The sequence below is a fragment of the Palaemon carinicauda genome, chromosome 7 (genome assembly GCF_036898095.1).
Source record: "Palaemon carinicauda isolate YSFRI2023 chromosome 7, ASM3689809v2, whole genome shotgun sequence".
In the NCBI taxonomy this organism is placed as follows: Eukaryota; Metazoa; Arthropoda; class Malacostraca; order Decapoda; family Palaemonidae; genus Palaemon; species Palaemon carinicauda.
Window position 1 is genome coordinate 167,628,784 of NC_090731.1, and position 27,107 is coordinate 167,655,890.

The window sequence follows — 27,107 nt, forward strand, 5'->3', positions numbered from 1 at the left end:
CGTGTTTCAGGTACAAACCACTTAAAGTTTCGAGTTCAGTGAAATAAGTGCAAACAGAAATCAAAGTGATAAGTGATTAGTGCAAAGTATGTCAGTGTTATGCGTGAGGGTACTTTTGTGCGCGCCAGTCGTCCTCCCAGTCCGGGACCTCTTGCAAGCTCCCAAGCCCAGGGGAGAAGCAATGTCGAAGGGCATAAGGGTTCGGCAGGCCTTGATCGGCGCACAGAAGTATCCTCGGTGGTTGTGGGCGTGTCTTACCGAGACCGTCACTCCCACCCGCAGACGATTGAGCCCTTATTTTGCTCGTCTGCAGAAGAGATTTAGAGGAGAAAATAAAGGCAGAGTTACGCTGGTCTCAGGTCTCAAGACCTCTTAAACGTAAAGTCCAGACCTATGCCAGACGTACGAAGTAAAGTTCAACAACCCGGATGCAGTCATTGGGTTAGCTCTGACTCTCCTCAGTCATCAGTTTGTCGGGCTGAGAGTGCGCCTACACTCCCCCCCCCTATGCTCGCTCCGCCTGATCGCAGTACCACCTGCCAGGCGTACGATGTTGTGGACTCTACTACAGTCCATGCAAGCACAGCTTTCGGACCTGATGCGTGAGTGTCGTGCTGAGAGTGTTGCACCTCCTCCTCCTCCTGCACCGGTGGTGCACCAACCGCCTGCACCCGTTCAGCCTGTGCTGCACCCGCCTGCACCGGTGGTGCACCAACCGGCTGCACCCGTTCAGCCTGTGCTGCACCCGCCTGCACCGGTGGTGCACCAACCGGCTGCACCCGTTCAGCCTGTGCTGCACCCCGCCTGCACTCGCTGCACCCAGGCGCAGCACCTTCTGCCAGGCGTACGATGTTGTGGACTCTACTACAGTCCATGCAAGCACAGCTTTCGGACCTGTTGTGTGAGTGTCGGGCTGAGAGTGTTGCACCTCCCCTGCACCCGTTCAGCCAGTGCTCTACCCGCCTGCACTCGCTGCACCCAGTCGCAGCACCATCTGCCAGGCGTACGATGTTGAACCTCTTTCTGTGTTCGCTGTTCCCAGTGTTGTTCAGCCTCAGCCTTCTTTAAGGCAACCTTCGGTTTGGGATCAGGAGGATTACCACACTCTTCCTCCTCCTCCCCTGGCTGCTCCACCGGTGGTGCAACTCTCGGTGGAGGTACAACCTCTTCCACCTGTGAGTCAGTCTCCTCAGCTGCTGCACCGAACTCAACCCGTGCACCCTGATCCTGCGCCTCAGACACCTCTGCTTGCGGGAACTTTACCTTGTTCTGCGCAACCTCGGTCTCTTCACGCTCCACTCATACCACAGGAACAGGAACTTTCTGCACCTTCCACTGTTGTTGTTCCAGCTCGTTCTGACTCTGCTGTTCAGCATACCTTACCTCCATTTTCAAACCATGGCAAAAATATGAATCATGAGTTATGAATGTAAGGTAAACATTATGTTGATTTTTAAACCCCATGCAAGCATGCATAAAGCACTCTAGCACTGGTCATGGAATTTCTGAGAAATGTTAAACAGGCTCTGCTTACTACATGCTCAGCATTCAGCATGCTCTGCATTCAGCATGCTCTGCATACAACATGCTCTGCATACAGCATGCTCTGCATTCAGCATGCTCTGCATACAACATGCTCTACTTACAGCATGCTCTGCATACAGCATACTCTGCATTCATCATGCTCTGCATACCTTACCGCATGCTTCTCACATATCTTGGGTTGTTGCCAACTCACTAGACTGTCAAGCAGTTTCATAACGTTGCCTTCTAGTCTGCTGCTTTTGCACCAGTGAACCCTCACTCAGAGAACTTAGCTTTTCTAGGATAAGGTCCCTGTAGATGAGAAAGTTCTTTTCTCCCTCCTTCTGATATTCCCTTGAGGACTCTGTCATTTGGAGGGAGCCTTTAGCTGCATAACCTCTTATGGACTTTTATTTAAGCATAACATGCTTACAGGGAAGGTAATGGTTCCACTTCAGCCGCTAATCCCGTCTGTTACCACACCTGCTCCCATAGACCTTGAGCTGTGTTGCATGACATGCAGTCCAAGCTTAGTCCTTGTTAGAGGATTTTTGTTTACGGAGTCAATGTGTCACGGGGAAGACGTTCAACAACCAACAGAAGGGACTTGTTGTGACGCAGTGCGGCAACCTCAGCAACCCGTTAAGGAGTTGTCTGTACGACCCAGATAGTCTAGACAGATTCGGGTTGTCACTGTACTTCCTCGCTTGCCCATGATTGTCAGTTTACAGACTGTGCAGCAGTATCATGATCTTGTGTCCGGCTCCGTCAGACGACTGGCTTTTAAGAGCTCCCACAAGTCGTCGCTGTCTGGAGATTTTCAAATGGACTATGGATCTGACCAAGGAACTGGGCCTCCTGGTCAATTTTGAGGAGTCTCAGCTCGTTCCATCCCAGACCATTGTTTCCTTGGGTATGGATCTTCAGAGTCGAGTTTTTCGGACTTGTCCGTCGGCCCCAAGGATCTTCCAAGCCCTAGAATGCATCCAGAGCATGCTGAGAAGGAACCGATGCTTAGTCAGGCAGGGGATGAGTCTAACAGGGACACTTTCATCGCTGGCCCTGTTCATCGAGTTAGGGAGACTCCACCTCCGCCCCCTTCAGTATCATCTAGCTGCTCACTGGATAAAGGACATGACGCTAGAGACGGGCTCAGTTCCTGTTTCCGAAGAGATGAGGTCTACTCTAACGTGGTGGAAGAACAGCATTCTTCTCAAGGAAGGTCTACCTTTGGCTGTTCAGACCCCCGACCACCGTCTCTTCTCGGACGCATCGGACACGGGCTGGGGTGCGACACTGGACGGACAGGAATGCTCGGGAACATGGAATCAGGAGCAAAGGACACTTCACATCTATTGCAAGGAGTTGTTGGCAGTTCATCTGGCCTTGATAAACTTCAAGTCCCTCCAGCTTAACAAGGTGGTGGAGGTGAACTCCGACTACACCACAGCCTTGGCTTACATCTCCAAGCAGAGAGGGACTCATTCGAGGAAATTGTTCAAGATCGCAAGGGACCTCCTCATTTGGTCAAAGATCGAAAGCTCACGCTGGTAACGAGGCTCATTCAGGGCGATATGAATGTCATGGCAGATCGCCTCAGCCGTAAGGGTCAGGTCTTCCCCACAGAGTGGACCCTTCACAAGATTGTTTGCAGCAGACTTTGGGCCCTGTGGGGTCTGCCAACCATAGTTCTATTCGCTACCTCGATGACCAAGAAGCTCCTCTTGTATTGTTCTCCGATTCCAGACCCAGCAGCAGTTCGCGTGGATGCCTTTCTGCTGGATTGGTCCCATCTCAACCTGTATGCATTCCCGCCGTTCAAGATTGTCAACAGGGTACTTCAGAAGTTCGCCTCTCATAAAGGGACACGGTTGACGTTGGTTGCTCCCCTCTGACCCGCGAGAGAAGGGTTCACCGAGGTACTGCAATGGCTGGTCGACGTTCCCAGGACTCTTCCTCCTAGAGTGGACCTTCTGCGTCAACCTCACGTAAAGAAGGTACACCCAAACCTCCACGCTCTTCGTCTGACTGCCTTCAGACTATCGAAAGTCTCTCAAGAACTAGAGGCTTTTCGAAGGAGGCAGCCAGAACGATTGCCAGAGCAAGGACGACATCCACTCTCAGAGTCTAGCAGTCTTAATGGGAAGTCTTCCGAAGCTGGTGCAAGGCCAATGCAGTTTTTCCTCAACCAGTACCACTGTAACCCAGATTGCTGACTTCCTGTTACATCTAAGGAACGTAAAATCCCTATCAGCTCCTACGATCAAGGGTTACAGAAGTATGTTGGCAGCGGTTTTCCGCCACAGAGGCTTGGATCTTTCCTCCAACAAAGATCTACAGGACCTCCTTAGGTCTTTTGAGACCTCAAAGGAACGTCGGTTGTCCACTCCAGGCTGGAATCTAGACGTGGTCCTAAGGTTCCTAATGTCATCAGGATTTGAACCGTTCCAATCAGCCTCTTTTAAGGACCTCACATTAGAAACTCTTTTCCTCGTGTGCTTAGCAACAGGTAAAAGAGTAAGTGAGATCCACACCTTCAGCAGGAACATAGGTTTCACATCTGAAACGGCTACATGTTCCTTGCGGCTCGGTTTTTTTTGGCTAAAACGAGCTTCCTTCCCGTCCTTGCCCTAAGTCGTTCGAGATCCCAAGCCTGTCCAACATGGTGGGGAACGAACTAGAGAGAGTACTTTGCCCTGTTAGAGCTCTTAAGTACTATTTAAGAAGGTCAAAACCATTACGAGGACAATCAGAAGCCTTATGGTGTGCTATCAAGAAGCCTTCTCTACCAATGTCTAAGAACTCAGTTTCTTACTTCATCAGGCTTCTGATTAGAGAAGCAAATTCTCATCTGAAGGAAGAAGACCTTGCTTTGCTGAAGGTAAGGACACATGAAGTGAGAGCTGTGGCTACTTCAGTGGCCTTCAAACAAAACCGTTCTCTGCAGAGTGTTATGGATGCAACCTATTGGAGAAGCAAGTCAGTGTTCGCATCATTCTATCTCAAAGATGTCCAGTCTCTTTACGAGTACTGCTACACCCTGGGTCCATTCGTAGCAACGAATGCAGTAGTAGGCGAGGGCTCAGCCACTACATTCCCATAATTCCATAACTTTTTAACCTTTCTCTTGAATACTTTTTATGGGTTGTTCGGTCGGCTAAGAAGCCTTCCACATCCTTGTTGATTTGGCGGGTGGTCAATTCTTTCTTGAGAAGCGCCGAGGTTAAAGGTTGTGATGAGGTCCTTTAGTATGGGTTGCAGCCCTGTATACTTTAGCACCTTTGGGTTGATTCAGCCTCCAAGAGGAACGCTGCGCTCAGTAAGGAAGACGAACTTAAAAAAGAGACAGAGTAACGGTTCAATTCGACTTCCTTACCAGGTACTTATTATTTCATTGTTATTTGAGATAACTGTTATATGAAATATGGGATACTTAGCTATCCTTTAATCTTGTACACTGGTTTTCACCCACCCCCCTGGGTGTGAATCAGCTACATGATTATCGGGTAAGTTTAATATTGAAAAATGTTATTTTCATTAGTAAAATAAATTTTTGAATATACTTACCCGATAATCATGATTTAATTGACCCTCCCTTCCTCCCCATAGAGAACCAGTGGGACCGAGGAATAATTGAGGAGGTGTCAACAAGAAGTACTTGAGTACCTGGCCACAGGTGGCGCTGGTAAGAACACCCCCTTCTAGTATTGTGATAGCTGGCGTATCCCTCCGTAGAATTCTGTCGGGCAACAGAGTTGACAGCTACATGATTATCGGGTAAGTATATTCAAAAATTTATTTTACTAATGAAAATAACATTTTTATTGAAAAAACTGGTTGACATAATAGCACCTATTTAAAACTCAAATCCCAGTTTGACATTAATCATGAGGCCATAGTTTTCAAACTCAGACATATAGGATTTCAAGAAGCATTTTTCTCTACAGTATTACTAATGAGTGTTTAGTTAATAAATTGCAAACAGTATGACTTATATACCCATGATATGAGGTTTGGCTTGTTCATGCAGATGATACAACACTATTTGCGTGTACATACAGTACTGTACATGCAAAGGTGTGGTTTATTATTCTACTTTGATTTTGTGTTACAAGTGTTAATACTGAATGAGTTTTACTCTATTTTTTTGTAGCTTAGCCTATGTCTGGGTTGGGACAGGTTGCTTTTAAAAAGTCAGGCAGAAGGTTGGCCAGGGCACCAGCCACCCATTGTGATACAGTACTACTGCTAGAGAGTTATTGGGTCCTTTAATTGGCCATACAGTATTGCAATGGATCCCTCTCTGTGGTTACTGGTCATTTTTCTTTTGGATACACATACTGTACACCGAATAGTCTGGCCTATTCTTTCTTTCCACATTCTCTTCTGTCCTCACAAACCTAAGAACAGTGAGCTGGGTTTATTCCTGGCATTCCATGCAACTTTTTTCTCTGGTATATTTAGCAGTATTTATATCTTAGAAATGGTGCTTTAAGGAGCATTTCACTGGGCGACACAGGTCCCTCACCTAGAAATAGATTTTTCCCTCGTCAAAATTCCTTTACTTCGACTGAGTTCCTTATATGGTCTCCCAGACCTCACATATATGACATTACCGTTATTTGTCATATCCGCTGTCCTGCCCCCTGCAGGGAAATTGTCGATATCGACTATTAGGCGTCAAAGTTTGTATTCTGTAGGAACAATGTGGAACTTGTAAAGATTACCAGGTTGTTCTTTCAGAGGTTATACTCTCAAGCATGTTATTTTAGGAAAATAAAAGGCTCTGGATCGTTTATTCATATTCATGAAGGGCGAATAAGACGCATATACATTTATATGTCTTTTATTTTTATAGACAAAATATAAAAATACAAAAGGCAAAATGTATCATAGAAAGAATCTTTGTACATATCTACATCTCTGGATATATATATTTTTAACCTGTAAGGGAAGAGGATATATATCTGTTAATTCATTTATAAATGCCACTCACTATTATGAAATCACATGATTGATTTCACTTAGATGTTGGATATGTTTCCAAATGTTCACACGGCACTGGTGTTATTGGTTAGATGCTACACCTATATAGAACAGTCCGAAATTCACCGGAGTGATTTTCATTAAAAGGTATTACTGTACACTCAAAGATACTAATACCTGTTCAGCCAGTCTACTGTTAAGTCTCAAAGCAATCCACTGTTCATCGCAGCACTAGACGACAGGTTTTATAACACTACCCGCCGCCACCACAAAGTGTTTTATTTCATGCACTTGCTTCGCGTAATGTTTATAGAAAACTCTAGATGATTTCCACCCCGTATATGAGCGGAGTCTATCAAAGTTCAACGAGGAAGCAACTTTTCTAGGATCATGACCTGCGGGTGTACTGTCAGGATCCGCTCTGCGAATAAAGTAGGTGAGTTTCGCCCTCAGTTGTTTTAGGGATAAGTTTGATCCTGAGGTTTCGCCTAGGAAAAGCTTTCCCTCCTTGAAGTCTGAAGTTCTTCGAAGATAGACCTTAAGACACTCTACTGGACATAGAGAGACATCTTCCTTTAGAGGACAGATTCTCCAAAGACCCCACCTTTTGGTGGGCAGCTCGTTTTTGGCGAGAAAGGTAGGACCGGGGAAAAGATTCAGTTCTCCCTCTTCTATGAACTGAATATGGCCTTCGTTTCTAGATGGGGCCACTATTTCACTAACTCTAGCCCCTGAGGCTATAGCGAACAGGAATATCACTTTCTGTGTTACAGTGAACCCTCGTTTATCGCGGTAGATAGGTTCCAGACCCGGCCGCGATAGGTGAAAATCCGCGAAGTAGTGACACCATATTTAATTATTTATTTAACATGTATATTCAGACTTTTAAAACCTTCCCTTGTACGTAGTACTGTTAACAAACTACCCTTTAATGTACAGAACACTTAATGCATGTACTACAGTACCCTGAACTAAAACAGGCACAAATATTAAAGGCGATTTTATATCATGCGTTTCCTAAACACGCCAAAAAGCACGATAAAAAATGGCAACCAATGTTTTGTTTACGTTTATCTCTGATCATAATGAAGAAACAAACGCATTTACACATCTGTGTATAGGTTAGTTTTTGCATCGATTATATTGATTATTCAGTACAGTATGTTGATTTTGTTATTACCAATGTTTTACTTAATTTTTCTTAGGACTTCCAAATGAAATGCTTTTCTTTATGACGCCGCCTGAAATGACGGCGTAATAAAGTACGCTCAGTAAACAAACGAAGGCATTTAACGCGCATGATGAAAGTGATAAATAATGATACAGTATTACAGTAAAAGCTTTTAGAAAATACATTATTACAAATATTATTTACCGTATCTATATAAAATCATACATACGTAGCAAAGCAGGAAAACAATTTACGAGAGAGAGAGAGAGAGAGAGAGAGAGAGAGAGAGAGAGAGAGAGAGAGAGAGAGAGAGAGAGAGAGAGAGAGAGAGAGAGAGAGCCTTGCCTTACCTTATTTTCTATTTTTTTTGTTTGGGTTCCCCCAGGTCCCTCAGTGTGAGGCACCTCGTATATCCACCAGAGAGTTGCTAATGCATCTTCCGGTGTATTTTGCATCTTCCAGTCTTGGATGGTCTGGGATGCATCTTAGGTATTTATCGAGCTGATTCTTAAACACATCTACGCTCACTCCTGATATGTTTCTTAGATGAGCTGGCAGCACATTAAATAGTCGCTGCATTATCGATGCTGGTGCGTAGTGGATTAATGTCCTGTGCGCCTTTCTCAGTTTACCTGGAATGCTTTTTGGCACTATTAATCTACCTCGGCTTGCTCTTTCTGATATTTTAAGCTCCATGATGTTTTCAGCAATTCCTTCTATTTGCTTCCATGCTTGTATTATCATGTAGCGTTCTCTTCTCCTTTCTAGACTGTATAGTTTTAAAAATTGCAGTCTTTCCCAGTAGTCAAGGTCTTTAACTTCTTCTATTCTAGCAGTATAGGACCTTTGTACACTCTCTATTTGCGCAATATCCTTTTGGTAGTGTGGGTACCATATCACATTGCAGTACTCGAGTGTACTACGCACATAAGTTTTGTAAAGCATTATCATGTGTTCAGCTTTTCTTGTTTTAAAGTGTCTGAATAACATTCCCATTTTTGCTTTACATTTAGCCAACAGTGTTGCTATTTGGTCGTTGCATAACATATTCCTATTTAAAATTACACCAAGGTCTTTAATTGCTTCCTTGTTTGTGATTGTCTCATTATTAGGTCCCTTGTATGCATACACCATTCCTTCTCTGTTTCCATAATTTATTGATTCGAATTTATCGGAGTTAAATACCATCCTATTTATCTCCGCCCATTCATATATTTTGTTTAGATCTCTTTGTAGTGAGTTCCTATCTTCATCACAAGTAATTTCTCTACTTATTCTTGTGTCATCGGCGAAACTTCTCACTACGGAGTTTTCAACATCACAGTCTATGTCTGAGATCATAATAACAAATAGCAGTGCAGCTAATACCGTACCTTGGGGCACACCAGATATTACCTGGGCTTCATCTGATTTCTCGTCATTTGCAACCACTATGTTTTGTGTTTTGCAGGAATTCTTTTACCCATTTTCCTATCTTTCCCACAATATTATGCTTTCTCATTTTTTTCTCCAATATGTTATGGTCTACCTTGTCAAAGGCTTTTGCAAAATCTAGATAGATCACATCTGTGTCTTTTTCATTTATCATATTATTGTATATGTTTTCATAGTGTGCTATCAGTTGGGTCTGTGTACTTTTTCCAGGTACGAAACCGTGTTGACCCATATTAAACAAATTATTTTTGACCAAATGGTTCATTATTTTCTTTTTTATTACCCTCTCATACACTTTCATAATATGTGATGTTAGACTAACAGGTCTATAATTGCTTGCCTCTAGTCTTGATCCACTTTTGAAGATAGGGGTTATATAAGCTAATTTATGTTTAACATATATCTCGCTCATATCTATACTCTGTCTTAGCAGTATTGCAAGCGGCTTCGCAATAGTGTTTGCAGTTTTTTTAACAAAATCGCTGGAACTCCATCTGGTCCGGCTGCCGATCCATTTTTAATTTCGTTTATAGCCGTGACAATATCTGCTTCATTAATATCTTTATCCGTTAGATATTCGACATTTTCTTCTCTCATTTCTGTTTCATTATTCTCTTTCGCAATTCTTGGCGTGAACTCACTCTTATATTTTTCTGCTAGTATGTTGCATATTTCCTTTTTTTCATTCGTTAGCCGTCCTTCAATTCTTAGAGGGCCTATTTCTATTCTCCTTTTATTCATCTTTTTTGCATAGGAGTAAAGTACTTTGGGGTTTCTTTTTATATTTTGAAGTGTCCTTTCTTCTAAGTCCCTTTTTTCATTTTCTTTCGACTGTATAATCTTTTGTTCTGCATTTTCTATCTTACATTTTATTTCTCTCATTTTCCACACATTTTTTTCTTTTGCAAGATTTTTCTTCCACTTTCTAATTTTCTGAAATAAGATCCTTCTGTCTCTTGGTATGCACGTCTTTTGTTTATTGTTTTTTTTCGGTACATATTTTTCAACAATTTTCTCCAGTATTTTGTACAGTATGTCCGTATTTACCTGTATATTATCACTTATAAATACATTTTTCCATTCTTTATTCAGTTCTTCATTTATTTCCGACCATTTTATATTCTTACTGTAAAAGTTATATTTTCCATATCCTTCCCAAAGTTTTGTGCTTTTATTAATTCTGTGATCACTTGCTTTGGAATGAACTATCAATTCTATGACATTGTGGTCTGAAATTCCCGTGTTATACACTATTATTTCTTTAACATAATTCACCTCATTCACAAATACTAGATCTAGGACATTTTCCTTTCTTGTTGGAATGTGGTTTATTTGTTGCATATTATGTTCTAATAGCATATCTTGAAGCTTTTCAAATTGCCTCTTATCTTCTGCACTACTATTACTCTCTTTTTTATATGTATACATACAACCACTTTCTTCTATCCGTTCTTTTCAATCCACGAAAGGAAAGTTAAAATCTCCGGATAGGAGTATATTCCAGTCTTTATGGTTTCTACATATATCATCTATTTTTTTTATTATTATGTCAAACTCCTTAGTATTTGGGGGTCTGTAAACTACAATATTCACTAGTTTTTCAAATTCAAATTCTACCGCAATCAATTCACATTCTGTGTTGCTGTATTTTTCACAGACTTTTCCTTGATTTATGTCTCTTCCATATATTGCGGTTCCCCCTTGATTCCTATTTTTTCTGTCTGATCTATAAGTTTGGAAACCCTTTATCTGGTCATCACTGCCAGTCTCTTGGGAATACCATGTTTCACTTATATTTAATATATCTATTTTTTCAATTTGGGTTAGTTCTTCTAGGAACTCTATTTTCCTTTTAGAGTTACTCGTGACTAAACCCTGTGCATTCATCACTATTATGGTTTGTGTTTCATTTCCATTATTTAATATTGGTAATAATATGGATTCTCCCATGCTTCCTTCCTGTTCTGATATGATGTTCTTTTCTTCATTTCTCGGAATTCTGCCATTAAAAAATCCAACTTTTCCATAATATTTGTTCTTTCGCCTTCATACTTATTTTTGTGTGTAAACCTGCAATTATCCCCATATCTGCACCAACCCCTGGCATTATATATGCATTCTTTGTAGTTGGGCTCTATTTGTGGAGCTTTAGGTTGAAAGGCCTTTTTTGGTGCATAGTGCGGTATATACGCGGTCTGCTTTTTTGTTTCTTTTTTTGTTTCATTTTTGTTTTTCTTTTCAGTTTGCTGAGTTTTCTTACTCTCATTCATAGTTGCAGGATGCATATATCGACATTTTTTGTGGAAACTGCATCCTTTTCCTTCTTTTAGAGAGAGAGAGAGAGAGAGAGAGAGAGAGAGAGAGAGAGAGAGAGAGAGAGAGAGAGAGAGAGAGAGAGAGAGAGAGAGAGAGAGAGAGAGAGTGTGTATGTGTGTGTGTGTGTGAGTGTGTGTGTGTTGTTTTACGTATGTAAATGTAAATTTTAAACAAGAAAAATAGCCCCATTTCATATAAAATAGGTTATTACAAATATTTTGCTTTATCATATTACAGTAGTCTGTATAATACTGTAAAGTTCAGTACAGTATGTTGTTGTTATAGTCGTGGCGATGAAATTCTCACGAAACAAAAACACGGCATTCAATTACAACAGCTGATATTCTCTCTCTCTCTCTCTCTCTCTCTCTCTCTCTCTCTCTCTCTCCTCTCTCTCTCTCTCTCTCTCTCTCTCTCTCTCTCTCTCCCTCCCCCCCCGTGTTATATAATACTTACATATAGATGAAGAAACTAAAATTAGTTTTCTTAGTGTCAATTAAATACGAAATGAAAAAATTATGCCGAGTTTACATCCATTTCAATCGTTGCTAAAAATACGGCATCCGATTTCATCAGCAAACCACTATTTTTTGGGAAACATCATTTTATTCTTGAAAATTGCTACTCTTTAAATAGTTAATTGCACATGAAGAAAGCATGTACTTTTGTTTCTAAATTTCGGGTGTGTTTTAAAAATCGAGTATTGTTGACTCCTTTTTGTTTTACTTTTGGCTGTGATTAGATCAGCTGACGTCTAGCTGCCGGTCTTGAGTGTACGAATACACTAACAAAGTATCGTTTATACCATTTCTTAACTTATTCAAACCGTCTACAGTATACAGTTGATATTACATAAGCACCAATGTGTTATAACCTATGAAATTTTTTTGTTTATTACATTTAAAACAACACACACACTCTCTCTCTCTCTCTCTCTCTCTCTCTTTGGGCTACTTTTCACTACCTCCCATTCCTTACCTCTCTCTATCTCTCTAACAAATGATATCTTTGTTGCTCCTCAAAGTTTCATTTATATTGAAAATCAATCATGATTCAATTTTCCTTACTTTCTCCATCTCGCACCATCGGTCACATCGCGGTATTTTCGAAATTTCCGGAAAATCCGCGATATATGTATATACATGCGTTATGAAAAAAATCCGCGAAGTGGTGAATCCGCGATGGTCGAACCGCGAAGTAGCGAGGGTTCACTGTACATCCTTTAGGATACAATCTAAGTTGTTCAAATTCGAAGCATAGTGCAAGACTTTGTCCAAGGACCATGATATGGGCTTTGGAGGGGTTGCTGGTTTGAGTCTAGCGCATGCTTTCGGAATCTTATTGAAGATTTCGTTTGACAGATCCACCTGGAAGGCGTAAAGAAGAGGTCTAGTCAAAGCTGCCTTACATGTAGTTATAGTGGTGGAAGCCAGGCCTTGTTTGTGAAGGTAGATGAAGAAGGAAAGGCAGAAGTCTATCGAGATTTCTGCCGGTCTCTTTGGTTTCACAAAGGAAACCCACTTCTTCCAAGACGATTCGTATTGTCTTCCGGTTGACTTTGACTTGTATTCTTCTATAAAATCGATGTTGTCTTATGAGATCCTGAACCTTTTCTTGGCTAATAAGGCAAGAAAATCATGAGATGTAGGTTTTGGGTTCTCAATGGTGAAGCGTAGACAGTCGACTTCTGAACCAGCTGGGATAGAACTGGATTCGGTAGAGGAAACAGCTTCAGTTACAGTTCTATGACTAGAGGGAACCAATTGCTCCTGGGCCATTTGGGGGCCACTACTGCAGCTGTTCCCTTGAAGGATCTCAGCTTGTTGAGGACCTTCAGCCAGAGATTTGTTGGTGGGAACAGATAGATATGATTCTATCTGTTCCAATCGAGGGACATGGCGTCCGTCGCTTCTGCCCAAGGTTCTTCCTAAGGGGCCACATATCAAGGTAGTTTCTTGTTGTCGCTCGTTGCGAAGAGGTCGATCTGCAGTTCCGGGACTTTTTCCAAGATGAACGAGAATGAGTCTGCGTCCAGGGACCATTCTGTCTCTATCGGCCTTTGCCTGGATAGAGCGTCCGCCGTCAGATTGCGGAACCCTTGCAGGTGAACTGCTGATAAGTGCCATCTTTTCTTCCTTGCCAAGCGAAAGATGGCTAATAACACGTGATTGATGTAAGGCGATCTCGAGCCTTGTCGGTTCAGACATTGCACTATTACATCGCTGTCCAAGACCAGCCTGATGTGGGCTGATCTGTGAGGGGATAGTCTCTTCAACGTTAGGAAGACTGCCATGGCTTCCAGAATGTTGATGTGAAAGGCCTTGAACTGATGCGACCAGTTCCCTTTGTACTTTCCTTTGATGGGAATGGCCTCCCCATCATTCTGGTGAGACATCTGTGTGGATGACCACTGAAGGTCGAGTTGGTTGTAAGGGAATTGTCCTTGTCAGGGTCTTGACCTTTGACCACAGCCTTAGAAACGATCGCAGTAAGGTCGGTGTCAAACTGTTGATCTCTTCGAGCGTTTGATGCGTATCTTCTCCAGACTCCTGACGCATCCTTTAGTTGTGCTTTTAGCACTGGGTCTGTCACTGCTGCAAACTGGAGAGAGCCCCGTACTCTTTACTGTTGGCATCTAGAAATCTTGTTGAATTTCAGTAGTCTCTTGACAGATTCCGCAATCTCTCTCCTCTTCTTCGGTGGAATGGAGAGGCGGTGTGACTGCAAGTTCCAATGGATTCCTGACCATTGAAACTCCTGAGCTGGAGAGAGGCGAGACAACTTGTAGTTGATCTTGAAGCCCAGATAATCCAGGAACTGAATCACCTTCGTGGCTGCCTGCAGACAAGCTGTCTTGGATGCTGCCGACACCAGCCAGTCGTCCATGTGTACTGCTACCTGAATGCCTTCTAAGCGTAGCTGTTGGACGACTGTGTCCGCAAGTTTTGTGAATATCCTTGGGACTATGTTTAGTCCAAAGGGCATGGCTGTGAAGACATAATTTGTCTTCTGTAGTCTGAATCCTAGGTAGGAGGTGAGGGGGTGACTGACTGGTAGGTGCCAATAAGAATCTCCCAGGTCTATTGAGACTGTTTACGCCCCTTTTGGCAACAGGGTCCTTATGTGTTGTAGGGTTAGCATCCGGAATTTGTTGTTCTCGATGAACTTGTTGAGTGGAGACCAGTCTAGAATGACTCCGAGTTTGTCCGAGTCTTTCTTGGGAACACAAAACAGCCTTCCCTGGAATTTGATGGACTTCGATTTCCTTATTACCTTTTTGGTCAAGAGTTCTAAGGTATATTCTTCCAATAAGGGGCTGGAGTGTTGGAAGAATTGAGGAAAAGGGGGTGGAGTTTTGTTCCATTTCCACCAGAGTCCATTCTTGATTAGGCTGTGGGCCCAGGGATGGAAGGTCCAACGATCCCGAAAATGGAAGTGTCTTCCTCCTACCTGGAGCATCTCATAGCTGAGATGTTCCAGGGGGTTTGTTACCCTGACCACATCCTCCTCTACCCCTTGAGGGGTTTCTTGAGGAGCCTCTTCAAGAGCCCCTGCCTTTAGGGCGAAAGGTAGTGGTGTGCCTCTCAAAGCCTGGGTTAAAAACTGGCGACTGAGCTCTCAGCTGCTGGGGCACCATTTGGGAGGTGGTTTGCGGCTGGGCAACCATTTGGGGCACTGTGGTCATGGTGACAGTAGGATGTTGTGCAGGTCTGTGAGACACACGTGGCTTCTTTGTCTTCCTGTTCTTGGGTTGGGGACCAGCGTCAGAGGATGATTTCCTCTTGGAAGACATGCCCCACTGCTGGAGAAGGTTCCTATTCTCCATGGCAGCTTTTGGGAAGAGGTCCTTGCCCTAGATGCATGAAGTGATCAACTTCCCGGGGTTGTGCTTGACCGTTGCATTGGCAAACACATGCTCTCTACAGGCCCTCCTGGCCTTTACAAAAGTGTACATGTCCTTTACAAGGGTAGCCATGTGCATCTTGGCTAGGACCATGTACATATCTGGGGTATTTGAGAGGCCTGCACACATCTCCATACAGTTTTGGAGAGACAAAGTGGCAGCTAGTCTCTCTTTTGTCTCCTGTTCCCTTCTCAGAGATGTTCCAACAACTTTGGAAGGTTCTCGTTGAACTGTTGTCCTGCTATCTCTGGATCCAGTTTCGAGATTGAGAAGGTTAAATTAACCTCGTTCCATTCCTTCTCGCAGGTAGGCAAAGCTAGAGACAATGGTCTGCACTCCTCTAGCATAGGGCATGGTTTGCCCGCGTCAACTGCTTTCAGCACGCAGTTGAGAGCTTTGGCCGAAAAGGGGAAAGCTCTGGAGGAAGGAGCAAGGAAGGTAGGGTGCCTCTGTCTCTTGCTCAAAGCTGCAACCTTTGAGTTGGTATAACCGGGTTTCTTTAGGGTATTAGTCAAGAGAGCCTGCACCTTGTCATGTTCAAAGATCATGATCTCCTTAGGTTCTGTCTCCTCTCGAGATGCTGGTTCATCCCGCAATTTCACGCAACATTCTGGGTAAGTCAAAATGTTAGGCCAGAATTGGAGATCTTCGAGGGGTTTGGCCCCCATCTTCTCGGAGATGTAGTTTCCCATTCATCATGGGCATATACTCTGCATACCTCCAGGGGTTGGTCTCGGAGCACTGAGGTAAGTCTGAGACTTTGATAGGCTTGTGAAAGCCTCTGAGAATGCCCGAGCGTGTCGCTTCTCTGACTTCTCTCCTCCTCTTTTGTTGTTCCTTGTGGAACGATTCCATCATCTGTTGCAGCTGCTCCAGGAGCGCCTCGCCCTTGGTTATCAGCGGGTCCAAATGAGGAGTTGGGGCCGAAGAGGTTGACGGCACAGGTTGATATGCCGTCACAGAAAACTGAGGGTCTTCCGTTATTGTTGATACAGATCCTTCTTCCTCCACGGGTGGTCTTCTTCAGGATTTTATTGTAGAAGATCCTTTTCGGTGTCTGAGGACACCTTCGACATCCGGTCTTGATGGATGTCCATGCCTTCAAGAGCCTTATTGATCTCAGCCTCTATTGTCAGCTGGATGAAGGGAGGCTTGACCTGTGACTGAGGCACAACCGCGTCGTATTGGGCCTTAGGGAACAGAAGGCATCTCATAGCTTCGTTTGGCAGGTAAGGTCCCGGAGAGTTCTTCTGGAACCCTCTTACCCATTTCCAAAGCGTTTCCCTCGCAGTATCCCTCAGGGTTTCAGTTGCGATGGAGCAGGGCGCATGAAACCTGCACATCTTGTGGCCACAAAAGTCCCTACTTTTGTGGTTGCAGAACAGGACTGCACACTTCACCTTAGCCTTCTCCTGTAAGGAAGAAAGAGTGAAATGGGTATGGGGTAATTTATCTCACTGATAAATTTTCACATGCATAAAATGGTATACTGTACTGTACATTACTATTATTATTATAGTTTAGGATAGTACACTAGAAAGGAAATAAGAAAGACACATATCTGTGTTTCCCCTCCAGGCAATTGCTGTGACCTCCCCCAATATTAATATTTTTAATTTCCTTATTAGGGAAAATACAGAGTGGAATAACTCTCGTACATAGAGGCGGAGTCAGTGTATACTAACACTAACTCCACCACTTGTAGAATATTAATACTGAAGGGTAATCATTGGTGTTCCGATGATCTAGGATACATCAGAATGTTGAAGGAATACTTTGCCTCAACATTTTCTGAACGGTCTCAACAACGGACTCTGAAAGGATACAGAGTATGTCAGAAATTTCATACTACTGTATCATTATATACTGTAGTTTTCTAACTGCTGTATTGTTATACTGCAAGAATACTGGCTACTGTATTGTCTTTGTTTTGCCAGTATGCTACCGGGTTAGGCTAGTACTTGGCGGCACTAGCCGACAGAAAGAGAGAAAGAATGGAGAGAAGGACTACCGTATTATTATAGTTTAGTACAATAATTAGGGTTGTAGGGACTACTGTCTCTACTGCCTTCTTTCCAGAATGAGGATTCAAATGAAAGGGGAGAGAATGCATTGATTTTAGCTTCCATCCAGCCACAATTTCTGTTGCCGGCTGTACTGCCTGTTACAGGTTTTGTGGATGGCAGACCAAGGGAGGACTGAAGAATACACAAAAGTGTAATGGGTTTCCCACTGCCAGCCGTCAGAGCCGGCTCAACCTTTCCCAGAGCTTGGCTTCTGTTATGGAGATGGTCGAAGCGGCAACCTAACCGCCTTTGTAGGAGCCCTGCCGGTAACCCAGTCAGCCCGACAAGCAGGGTGATTGTAGAATACCAGCCACAGGAATCGACAGAAGGGGAAGGGAAAGGGTCTTATATTTTACATAGAAAGGAGGCGGCAGGTATGCCTCCTACTTTCAGCTGTAAATCAAGGAAACAGTTTACTATACCGGCGGCAGAGGAACAACGATTCCCTAGCCTGAGACGTTGCCGGATATAAGACACGTCTTCTAGTCCACAAAGGAGAAAGGTGGCAGCAATTATACTACCCACTTTCGGTTGTGGACTAGGGACGCTGAACTTCCTATGTCGGCAACTGTGTAACTTGCAGGGAAATGAACATTTCCCCATCAGTAGCGTTGTCGGCATCAAGACAGAATACCCTGAGTTATTGTCGTATTTCAAAGCCGGGATACTCACCAGCAAAGAAGATCGACAGAAAACACTATCCCAGTCAAGCCGGAGTACACTACTCAATGGCAATAACAGAAGATAGGGTTGTCTCCTGGGCTGGCGGCACTCAGGGGAATGAAGGGTTTATCCTCATTTCTCCAAAAGAGAAGACTCAAATTATGCTAGTAGTTTTAGGAGATATCTATATCTCCGACCGAATTAATAAAAACGATATCACAAATTCTAAGTAATTTGTATTTTTCCTAACAGTACTTACCTCAAACTACTTTCTTAGGAGTATCTGGGATCTCCTCCCAACCGACCAGAATTTAGTGTAGTTTACCCTACTCCCGTTTTCTATGCGGGGTAACCTCTGGCGGAGTGATACGTGCCACGAGGCGACCCGGGGTCAGAGAGCATGCTTGCTCAGGTCTCGATCTCCAGTAAGTTTTGACGGATAGGTTTCTACGTAGTCCTGTAAGGCACTCAGGGCAGGATGGGCGGGCCATAACCCGAAAGTAGTTCGAGGTAAGTACCGTTAGGAAAAATACAAATTACTTAAAATTTGTGATTTATTCCAACACGGAGTACTTACCTCGAACTACTTTCTTAGGAGACTTATACCTTAGGAGGTGAGAGTGTCCTTCAGGACCTAGAGACCGTGACGAGGAGAGAAAAGGAACCTAGATAGGAGGCTAGGTTCTGCTGACCCCAAAGGAAAACACGAGAAAATAAGGAAAACTACTCAATAAACTATCTTAGTGTCTAAGTAACTCACCTCTGCAAAAAATCCTTGGAGACGCATTCTTCTACTGACAGTGTATCCCATGGCCGTTAGAGGATTTTAGGTCATTTCAGGGAAGGTAATAGGGGAAAAGAGGGGTAAGGAAGGATCCTGTGTCTCTTGGACTTACTGCCCGTGGTTTTCCCGGGGCTACACCTTTAAATCTTTTGGAGCGCGGAAATGACGGGACTGAGAGAGAATCCGTCCAGGGACCTCCTCGAACAATCCTTTAAGTAGTGAGCTGTGAAGGTTGACTGACTAGACCATGTACCTGCCCTCAGGATTTGGTCCACTTCTCAAAGGCCAACGAAGTACTTAGTCCTCTAATGTCGTGGGGTCTAGGCTTTCCCGGAAGAGGAACCCCTGCACTACTGTAGGCTCTTATGATCACCTGCCGTAGCCAGAAGGAGATCGTATTTTTGGAGACTGGCTTCTTTACCAGTCCCGAGGAGACGAACAGACTCTTGGTTTCGGGGCGAAGTTTGGCAGTCCTCTCGAGGTACTTACGTACTGCCCTGACTGGACACAGAAGCAAGTCCCTCGGGTTGTCCGAACGAGGGATAGCTGGCACTGAGAAGCCTTCAAACTTGGGGTCCCAAACAGCTGGATTTTGAGTCTTGGCTATGAAGGAGGGTAAGAATCTGAAGGTAGCTTCTCGCCATCCCTTCGAGAGTGAGACCTCGTAAGACAGCCCATGAATCTCACCTACCCGTTTTGCTGATGCCAGAGCTAACAGAAAGACCATCTTGAGGGTGAGCTCCTTGTCTAAGATGTCCTTGAGGGGCCCGAATGGAGGTTCCGAAAGCATCTTCAATACTCTAGCCACATCTCACTGGGACACTCTAGCGGCCTGGGGGGGGGGGGGGGGGGGGGGGGGGCACGACTGCTCGAAGTTCTTGATGAGCATCGAGATATGTCTGGAGGCTCCTAAGTCGATGGCCCTTCAGGAGGAAGACTTGTCCCAGTGCTGCCCGGACTCCTTTGATGGCTGGGATAGACGTGCCTACTTCGTCCCTGAGATAGACCAGGAAGTCTGCTACTCGTGAATGGAGGCCCCTAACGGCCTGATGTTCTTCGAGGAGCACCACTTAGTGAAGGTAGCCCACTTCGCCTGGTATACCGCGACTGACGAACGTCTCAGGTACCCTGACATCCTCGATGCCGTCCTCGATGAATATCCTTCCTTCCTCAAGAGACGCTCGATAACCGAGGGTTTTCGTGGAACCTGTGGAAGTGAGGCTGCCAGAGAAGGTCTGGTCTGTCCGGAAGAGGCCAAGGTGGAAGGCGCGCCAGTTCCTTTAGATCCGCGAACCACTCTCTCTCCGGCCACCAAGGCGCTACCAAAGTCATCCACAGGTTCTCCGCCCGTCTCACCCTGTTGAGGACCTGTCTGAGCATCCCGAAGGGAGAGAAGGCGTAAACGTCGAGGTTGTCCCAAGGGTGTTGGAAGGCGTCCTCAAACGCTGCTGCTGGATCTGGCACAGGAGAACAAAACACGGGGAGCTGTGTGTTCAGTCTCATGGGTGGCGAAGAGGTCTTTCACCGGCGAGCCCCACTTCAGAATGAGGGACTTGGCCACTTCTGGGTGCAGGGACCACTCGGACCCTACCACTTGTCCCATCCTGCTGAGGCCGTCGGCCAGGACGTTTCTCTAGCCCAGAATGAACCTGGCTGAGATTTTGATTTGCTCTACTTCGGCCCATTCTAGGAACTCCATCGTGAGACTGCACAGTTCCTTCGACTTCAGTCCTCCTTGCTTTTTTACGTAGGCCACCACCGTGGCGTTGTCGCACATCAGCGCCACGGTGTTTTCCCGGAGCAGATAGACAAACTCTAGGCATGCCCTTTGTACTGCCATCATCTCTAGCACGTTTATGTGCAGGCTCATCTCCTTGCCTTCCCATTTTCCTTTTGCTGTCTTGTCGAGGAGATGGGCACCCCAACCCTCCTTGGACGCGTCCGTGAACAGAAGCATCTTCGAAGGGCATTCCCTTGAGGGTGTTCGATCTGACGTGCCACACCTCCAGGACTTCCTTCGTCTCCGGAGTCCCCCTGGTTCCAGAGCTCCTTCAGGTTCCACTGCACTCCCCTGAGTTTGAGCCTCCCCTGGGGGACTAACTTCTCCAACGGCACGAGGTGGCCTATCAGTCTTTGCCAGTCCTTGGCTCTCCTGGGCTGGCCCGACAGGAAGGGCCGGAGTATCTGTTCCAGGTTGTCCAGTCTCTCCGCGGAGGGGAAGGCTTTCGCCAACCAGGAGTTTAGGACCATTCCAAGGTAGGTCATCCTGGTGGAGGGTATCAGTTGGAACTTTTGCAGGTTGATGGTGATACCTAAGACGTTACAGAACTGCAGGAGCTTTGCGCCTTGCTCCCTCAGTACTTCCTCTGAGGCTGAAAGCAACAACCAGTCTTCTAGGTACCGAATCAGGCGGATGCCCTGTTCGTGTGCCCAGGTTGAAACTGTTGCGAAGATCCTCGTGAAGACCTGAGGAGCTGTCGACAGTTCGAAGCAGAGGGTCTTGAACTGCAACGTTTGAGTACCCCATTTCACCCTTAGGTACTACCTGCTGGAAGGATGGACAGGGACCTGGAAGTAGGCGTCCTTGAGGTCTATGGACATCATGAAGTCCCCCTCCCTCAAGGCCGCTAGGACCGACTTCGGGGTGTCCATCTTGAAGTCGGTCTTGCACACGAATTTGTTGAGGGCTGAGAGGTCTATGACTGGTCTCCAGGCCCCTGTCGCCTTCTCCACCAGGAAGAGCCTGCTGTAGAACCCTGGACCTGGGTTCTTGACTGGCTCTACTGCCCCTTTCGCCAGCATTGCCGAGACTTCTTCCTGCAACGCTGCTACTCTCAAAGGGTCCTTGGGTGCCAACCACTCCGCCTGTTGATCTGGGATCAGAGGGGGGGGGTCCGCTAGGAAGGGCAGCCTGTACCCTTCCTTTAGTACAGCTATGGTCCACGGATCCGCTCCGTGGTCCCGCCATGCTTGCCAAGATCATTTGAGGCATCCCCCCACCTGAGGCGTCAGCAGGAGTAGGGGGCCTCTCTTCCTACCTCCTTCGAGAGGCGCGGCCTGAACGCTCTCTCCTGGAGCCCGAATAGGAAGGCCTGAAGGCTGACTGCGAAGTCGGAGCTCCTCTACGGGGGGGCGGCGAAGATTGGGGCCAGTCCCCCTCCCTCAAGGCCGCTAGGACCGACTTCGGGGTGTCCATCTTGAAGTCGGTCTTGCACACGAATTTGTTGAGGGCTGAGAGGTCTATGACTGGTCTCCAGGCCCCTGTCGCCTTCTCCACCAGGAAGAGCCTGCTGTAGAACCCTGGACCTGGGTTCTTGACTGGCTCTACTGCCCCTTTCGCCAGCATTGCCGAGACTTCTTCCTGCAACGCTGCTACTCTCAAAGGGTCCTTGGGTGCCAACCACTCCGCCTGTTGATCTGGGATCAGAGGGGGGGGGTCCGCTAGGAAGGGCAGCCTGTACCCTTCCTTTAGTACAGCTATGGTCCACGGATCCGCTCCGTGGTCCCGCCATGCTTGCCAAGATCATTTGAGGCATCCCCCCACCTGAGGCGTCAGCAGGAGTAGGGGGCCTCTCTTCCTACCTCCTTCGAGAGGCGCGGCCTGAACGCTCTCTCCTGGAGCCCGAATAGGAAGGCCTGAAGGCTGACTGCGAAGTCGGAGCTCCTCTACGGGGGGGGCGGCGAAGATTGGGGCCAGGCCGTAGTCGGCCCCGTCCCTTCTGGGTTGGCTAGGTGATGCGCGGGGAGGGAGAGAGACGTCGGAAGATGGTCTTCTTGTTGGAGGGGGTCTGGGCTCTCCTGCATCCTTCAGTTTCCTGACCCTCTCTACCGTCTCCTCCACCGCCTGCAGAGGGAACACTGACTCACCCCACAGGGGTAAGTTCCTAAGGGCCCTCTCTTCTCTGTTTTGAAGCCTCCTGACCAATTTGCTGAGAACTGTGTCCCTTTTTCGAAGAACCCAATTGGCTGCCTGTGAGAGGGACTGGTAGGACAGGAACTTGAGGGCCTTACCCCCTGTGCTAATCAGCTCCTTCAGCAATGTCTGGTTCTCCGGAACCGAGAGGTCGTGCGAGGCCTGAAAGCCCACCAGGGTTCAGGCCCACCTATCTAGCCACGAAGAGATGTAGACCAGGACCATGGCCAAATCCTCCATCATGGAGGTCTGCGACAGGGAGAAGCAAACTGGGGCGGCGGACGCTCTCTCTTCTGCGGCCCCCTGACCTAGGATGGCGACTGCAGGTTCTACTGTACAGGGACCTGCACGGCGCCCTTCAGGGAGGTAGAACTGCTTCTGGGTCTCGAGACCCTGGAGGAGCTTGGAGGCGCTCTGACTCTTGGGGGCGTCCGCATGGCTGGCCACTTTGCCGATATACGCCATGCCCAGCCTAACATCTCTAACTAGGGGAAGAGCCAGTGAGGGCCTCTGCTGCACGGGGGTATCGACCAATCTGGTGAGGCCCGAGAGCCAGTCTTCGTCTGTGGCGGGCTTCGGCTCGTCCAGCCTGTGGTGCCGTCTAATGAGAGCTATAACCTTCCTGTATGCTGAGACCTCGGCCGCTGAGCCTTCCACGCCGTCTCCTAGGCCCTCCGTCGGATGTTCCTCTTTCTGAGAAGGGGCAACCCCGACGGAGGGTGCCGCTTGTGGAGGAGGCATCTTTTTGTCGCGGCATACCCTCGGCGGTTCTGGATGGAGGACGGGCATTGCCGCTGGGACGGAGGCCTCCGTCCTGGGCTTGTCTCTCCCCACGGGGGACCAGGCTGCTGCGGGCTTCCTCGTGGCTGGTAGATGTCTCGCGTTCCTGCCGGCTTGTCGAAGACTTGGAGGCTGGGACATGGCTGCCAGGCCGAAGGGGCGACTCTCTCCGCTGGGCGGATGGAGCCAGAACCTTCGCGGACTTATGCCTGTCTCCTGGGGCCTGAAGTAAGGACTTCCCCCGACGCTCAGACCTGCTGTAGGGGACGTACTTTGCGGTGGGAGAACGAGCCCTTGGGAGCCAGCTAGAGGTACCCGGAACTGCTGAAGCTCCCAGGAGTTGGCTGCGCGGGATGGCGACACACACCCATTCCTCCTTAGGGGAGCGGCTTCTTCTGTACTTCCTCCTGGGGGATCCAGCGTGCCTCCTGGCGTGGCGAGATCTGGAACGGGAACGGGACCTCCTCCTGTGGGACCTGTCTCGTCTTCTCCTTTGGTCCCTCGGAGCTCCATCCTCCGAGGAGTAAGAGTATGACTCGAACGAGGAGCCCAAAGACCTGTAGGACCGCCCCGAAGGCTCAGAGTCGTCCCGCGTTGCTGGTGGTTTCACGTGTCGATCCGTAGGCGACGAAGGCTCCAGGAAGATGGGAGGGAGCATTGCTGAAGGGGAAGAGCAATGGGCCGCTTCCCGGCCACGGACTTACCTCGTCCCCTACCCTGGGTTTGGGAAGGCGGCTGAGAAGCTCTATCTGACGAAGCATCGGGAGAAGCAAGCGGCGAGGAGACGCTCGGCTTCCTAGGTAACCTCTTGGACGCCTTCTTCTTCTTGGTGCCGTATCGCACCCACTACACCTCGTTCCAGGACTCGCACTCCAGACACGTGGCTGTAGGGGAACACACGCAGCCCCTACACGACGAACACAAGGAGTGCGGGTCGACTTCAGGCTTCGAAAGAAAAGCGCCACACGATTTACCGGCCATAGGCCCGGGACAATGACGGGCATGCTCCATCACGCTGTAAGGCACCGCGAGACACAGGAACACAGAGGGAAAGGGTATGGAAAGAGCACAATGGGACCACGTTGGGACCGCGTGAGACACAAAGTGGGTCAGGGAAACAGAGGGTCGCACTGGATAAGGAGAGCGCGTCGAGATGTTATCGCGGCGCGACCAGAAACCTTACTGGAGATCGAGACCCGAGTAAGCATGCTCTCTGACCCCGGGTCGCCTCGTGGCACGTATCACTCCGCTAGAGGTTACCCCGCATAGAAAACGGGAGTAGGGTAAACTACACAAAATTCTGGTCGGTTGGGAGGAGATCCCAGATACTCCTAAGAAAGTAGTTCGAGGTAAGTACTCCGTGTTGGAACAAACTAGAGGTTAAACGGTGGATAACGTTACTAAAGTATACTAAAACGCATTAGGCTAGCCTAATTCGAGTCGGGATCTCGGCTACGCTAGTACCACCAAGGCCCTATCGTATACGAACGAAACGTTTATTAGAAAGAGGAAATATTACATGTCTATCTTATCTTCACTAGTATAATTTTGCCTTACTAGCTAGAATTTCTTTATAGCTAAATAACGGGAACCTCGTATTACTAACTAAATAAAGCGTTTATGGCGTATGACAGCGGTCCTAAAATGGCCGCCTCTGGTGATGGCATTGCTCCGCTTAACACACCTAAATTATGTTAATTTAACTGTGAGAAGGGAGCCAAAAATTATACACAGGAAAGATTAAATACTCAACTTTCCAGCGGATGAAGATGCTGGAGATTGCATGGTGATATTCCTTGAAATCAGTAACAACACTGAGAGCAACGTGGGAGAACACCTTGCTTAAATGGCTATGTTTAAAGGAATGGATACACCGTAGTAGTACTGGGAGGGGATCCACCGGGTAACATTAATAACGGCTCCCCTTCATTTTCGCCACTCTTCCCCTCTCTAAGCGTAAAGTCTATTCGGGGTGAAGATTGCCATGTGTAGTATCAAGAAATACGTCCCGATATTATGCGATATCCTTAAAAGTTATATTAAGGATATTCGCGCCAGGAATTAGAATTCTGGGAACCTGTGGTTAATTCTCTGGGAGTATCACAGTAGCCAAATATCCCTTAGAAAGCTACCTAAAGGAACCTTCCATCAGGACGACATAGCTGAGCCCAAAAATAACTGAATGTTTGTACACTTATCCAATAATTCTAGAAAGTAAGCAAAACTTTTCAGCACCCAAAATTGAGAGTCAGCAAAGGTAAAAAGTAAAAAGTATTAGTCTTGTTGTCTGACGCGTGGTCAAGGATTTCCAAGAAACACCTACAAGAAGTTATAACCACCATGTTAAATTTTAGTGGCCATTCCAGCTTCACTAAATTCATGGTTTATATTTGTGTACAAATGTTAGTATAACTTGAATGGCAAGTTTAGAATAGAATTCCATTAAGTTTTACATTTTTCAACAATTGTCTATTGCATATTTTTAAAATCTCTAATAAAGTTGATATAATTTATGCAAAAAGAATACAATGGTTTTGTCCTAGAAAACTCACAATAATTGGTAGCTGTTAGCTAATTATTTTAGATTAATATAGAATACCTACTAATGATTTCAACCCCAAATAAATTTCAGGAGTTTGGTGGATACCGTATATGCCTTGAAAGACCAAGTTGCAGCTCTGCTGAAGGACTATCAGTTACTAAAGAAAGCTTTTGAGTTAGAACAGCAGTCTTCAAAAAATCTAAGGAATATTTTGAAGCAACACGTACTTCATGGACGTGATGATATTGTATGGGATATAGAATCTTGATAAGAATAATTATCATGAACTGTTAAGTAAATTAATTTTGATTGTTAAATATTTTTTTTCTAGTATGAAAGGTGTTACCTTTGTACAATAGGCGCTGATCAATGTTATATTGTAAGAAATCTCTTGATTAATAAAACTGTACAATTATTACTGAGACTAATGTTTAGTTTTTATAACAAGGTTTCTATTTGTTGTCTCAAAAAATAATAAAATATTAAGATTAAGGAACTAAGTTTTAGAACTCATTTATGCATAATAAACTATATTAATAAATGATTAAATGATCTACACGAAAAGTACCTAGAATTATCTAAATTATCTACATAAGAAATAAGACAGGTACGTATGTAGCATACAAAACAAAGAAAGATCATATATTCCACAAGTCTGCTTTTTTTTAAGTTACTAATTTCTCAATCTAATGATGTTAGCAGTACACCCCCTCAAAAATGCTTTTTCATTGTAATAGATCAGGTTTTCAAAGTTTAATTTTAATGTATACAAAGGTTCTAATTAAAACCACATCCAAGATCTGAATTCCCAAGACTAAGAATTGATTTAGCCATACTTCCATTTGCTACGGGCAAAAGCTAACCATACAAAACCAATAATGAATATTCATGATCATTGAGCTGGTTAGTGAAATCTGCAGTATCAAAAAAAACTGGCCAATTCAATAATGCCTCCAACTTCTAATATTTAGTGTTCAAGAATACTATGCACAAGCAAGAAATCATTTAACTTAAGCAAATACTT

At 45.8% G+C, this 27,107-nt stretch overlaps 1 protein-coding gene across 2 annotated transcripts in view; it reads left to right on the plus strand.

The window, feature by feature from the left end:
• RtGEF (Rho-type guanine nucleotide exchange factor) overlaps positions 1-26,511 on the plus strand; it is a 134,022-nt gene extending 107,511 nt beyond the window's left edge. For both annotated transcript variants that reach the window (XM_068377107.1, XM_068377108.1), the window contains exon 14: positions 26,174-26,511. In XM_068377107.1, coding sequence (XP_068233208.1) covers positions 26,174-26,351 — 178 coding nt within the window. In that variant the 3' untranslated portion in view covers positions 26,352-26,511. The remainder of the gene's footprint in view (positions 1-26,173) is intronic.
• The last annotated feature ends 596 nt before the right edge of the window (positions 26,512-27,107 follow it).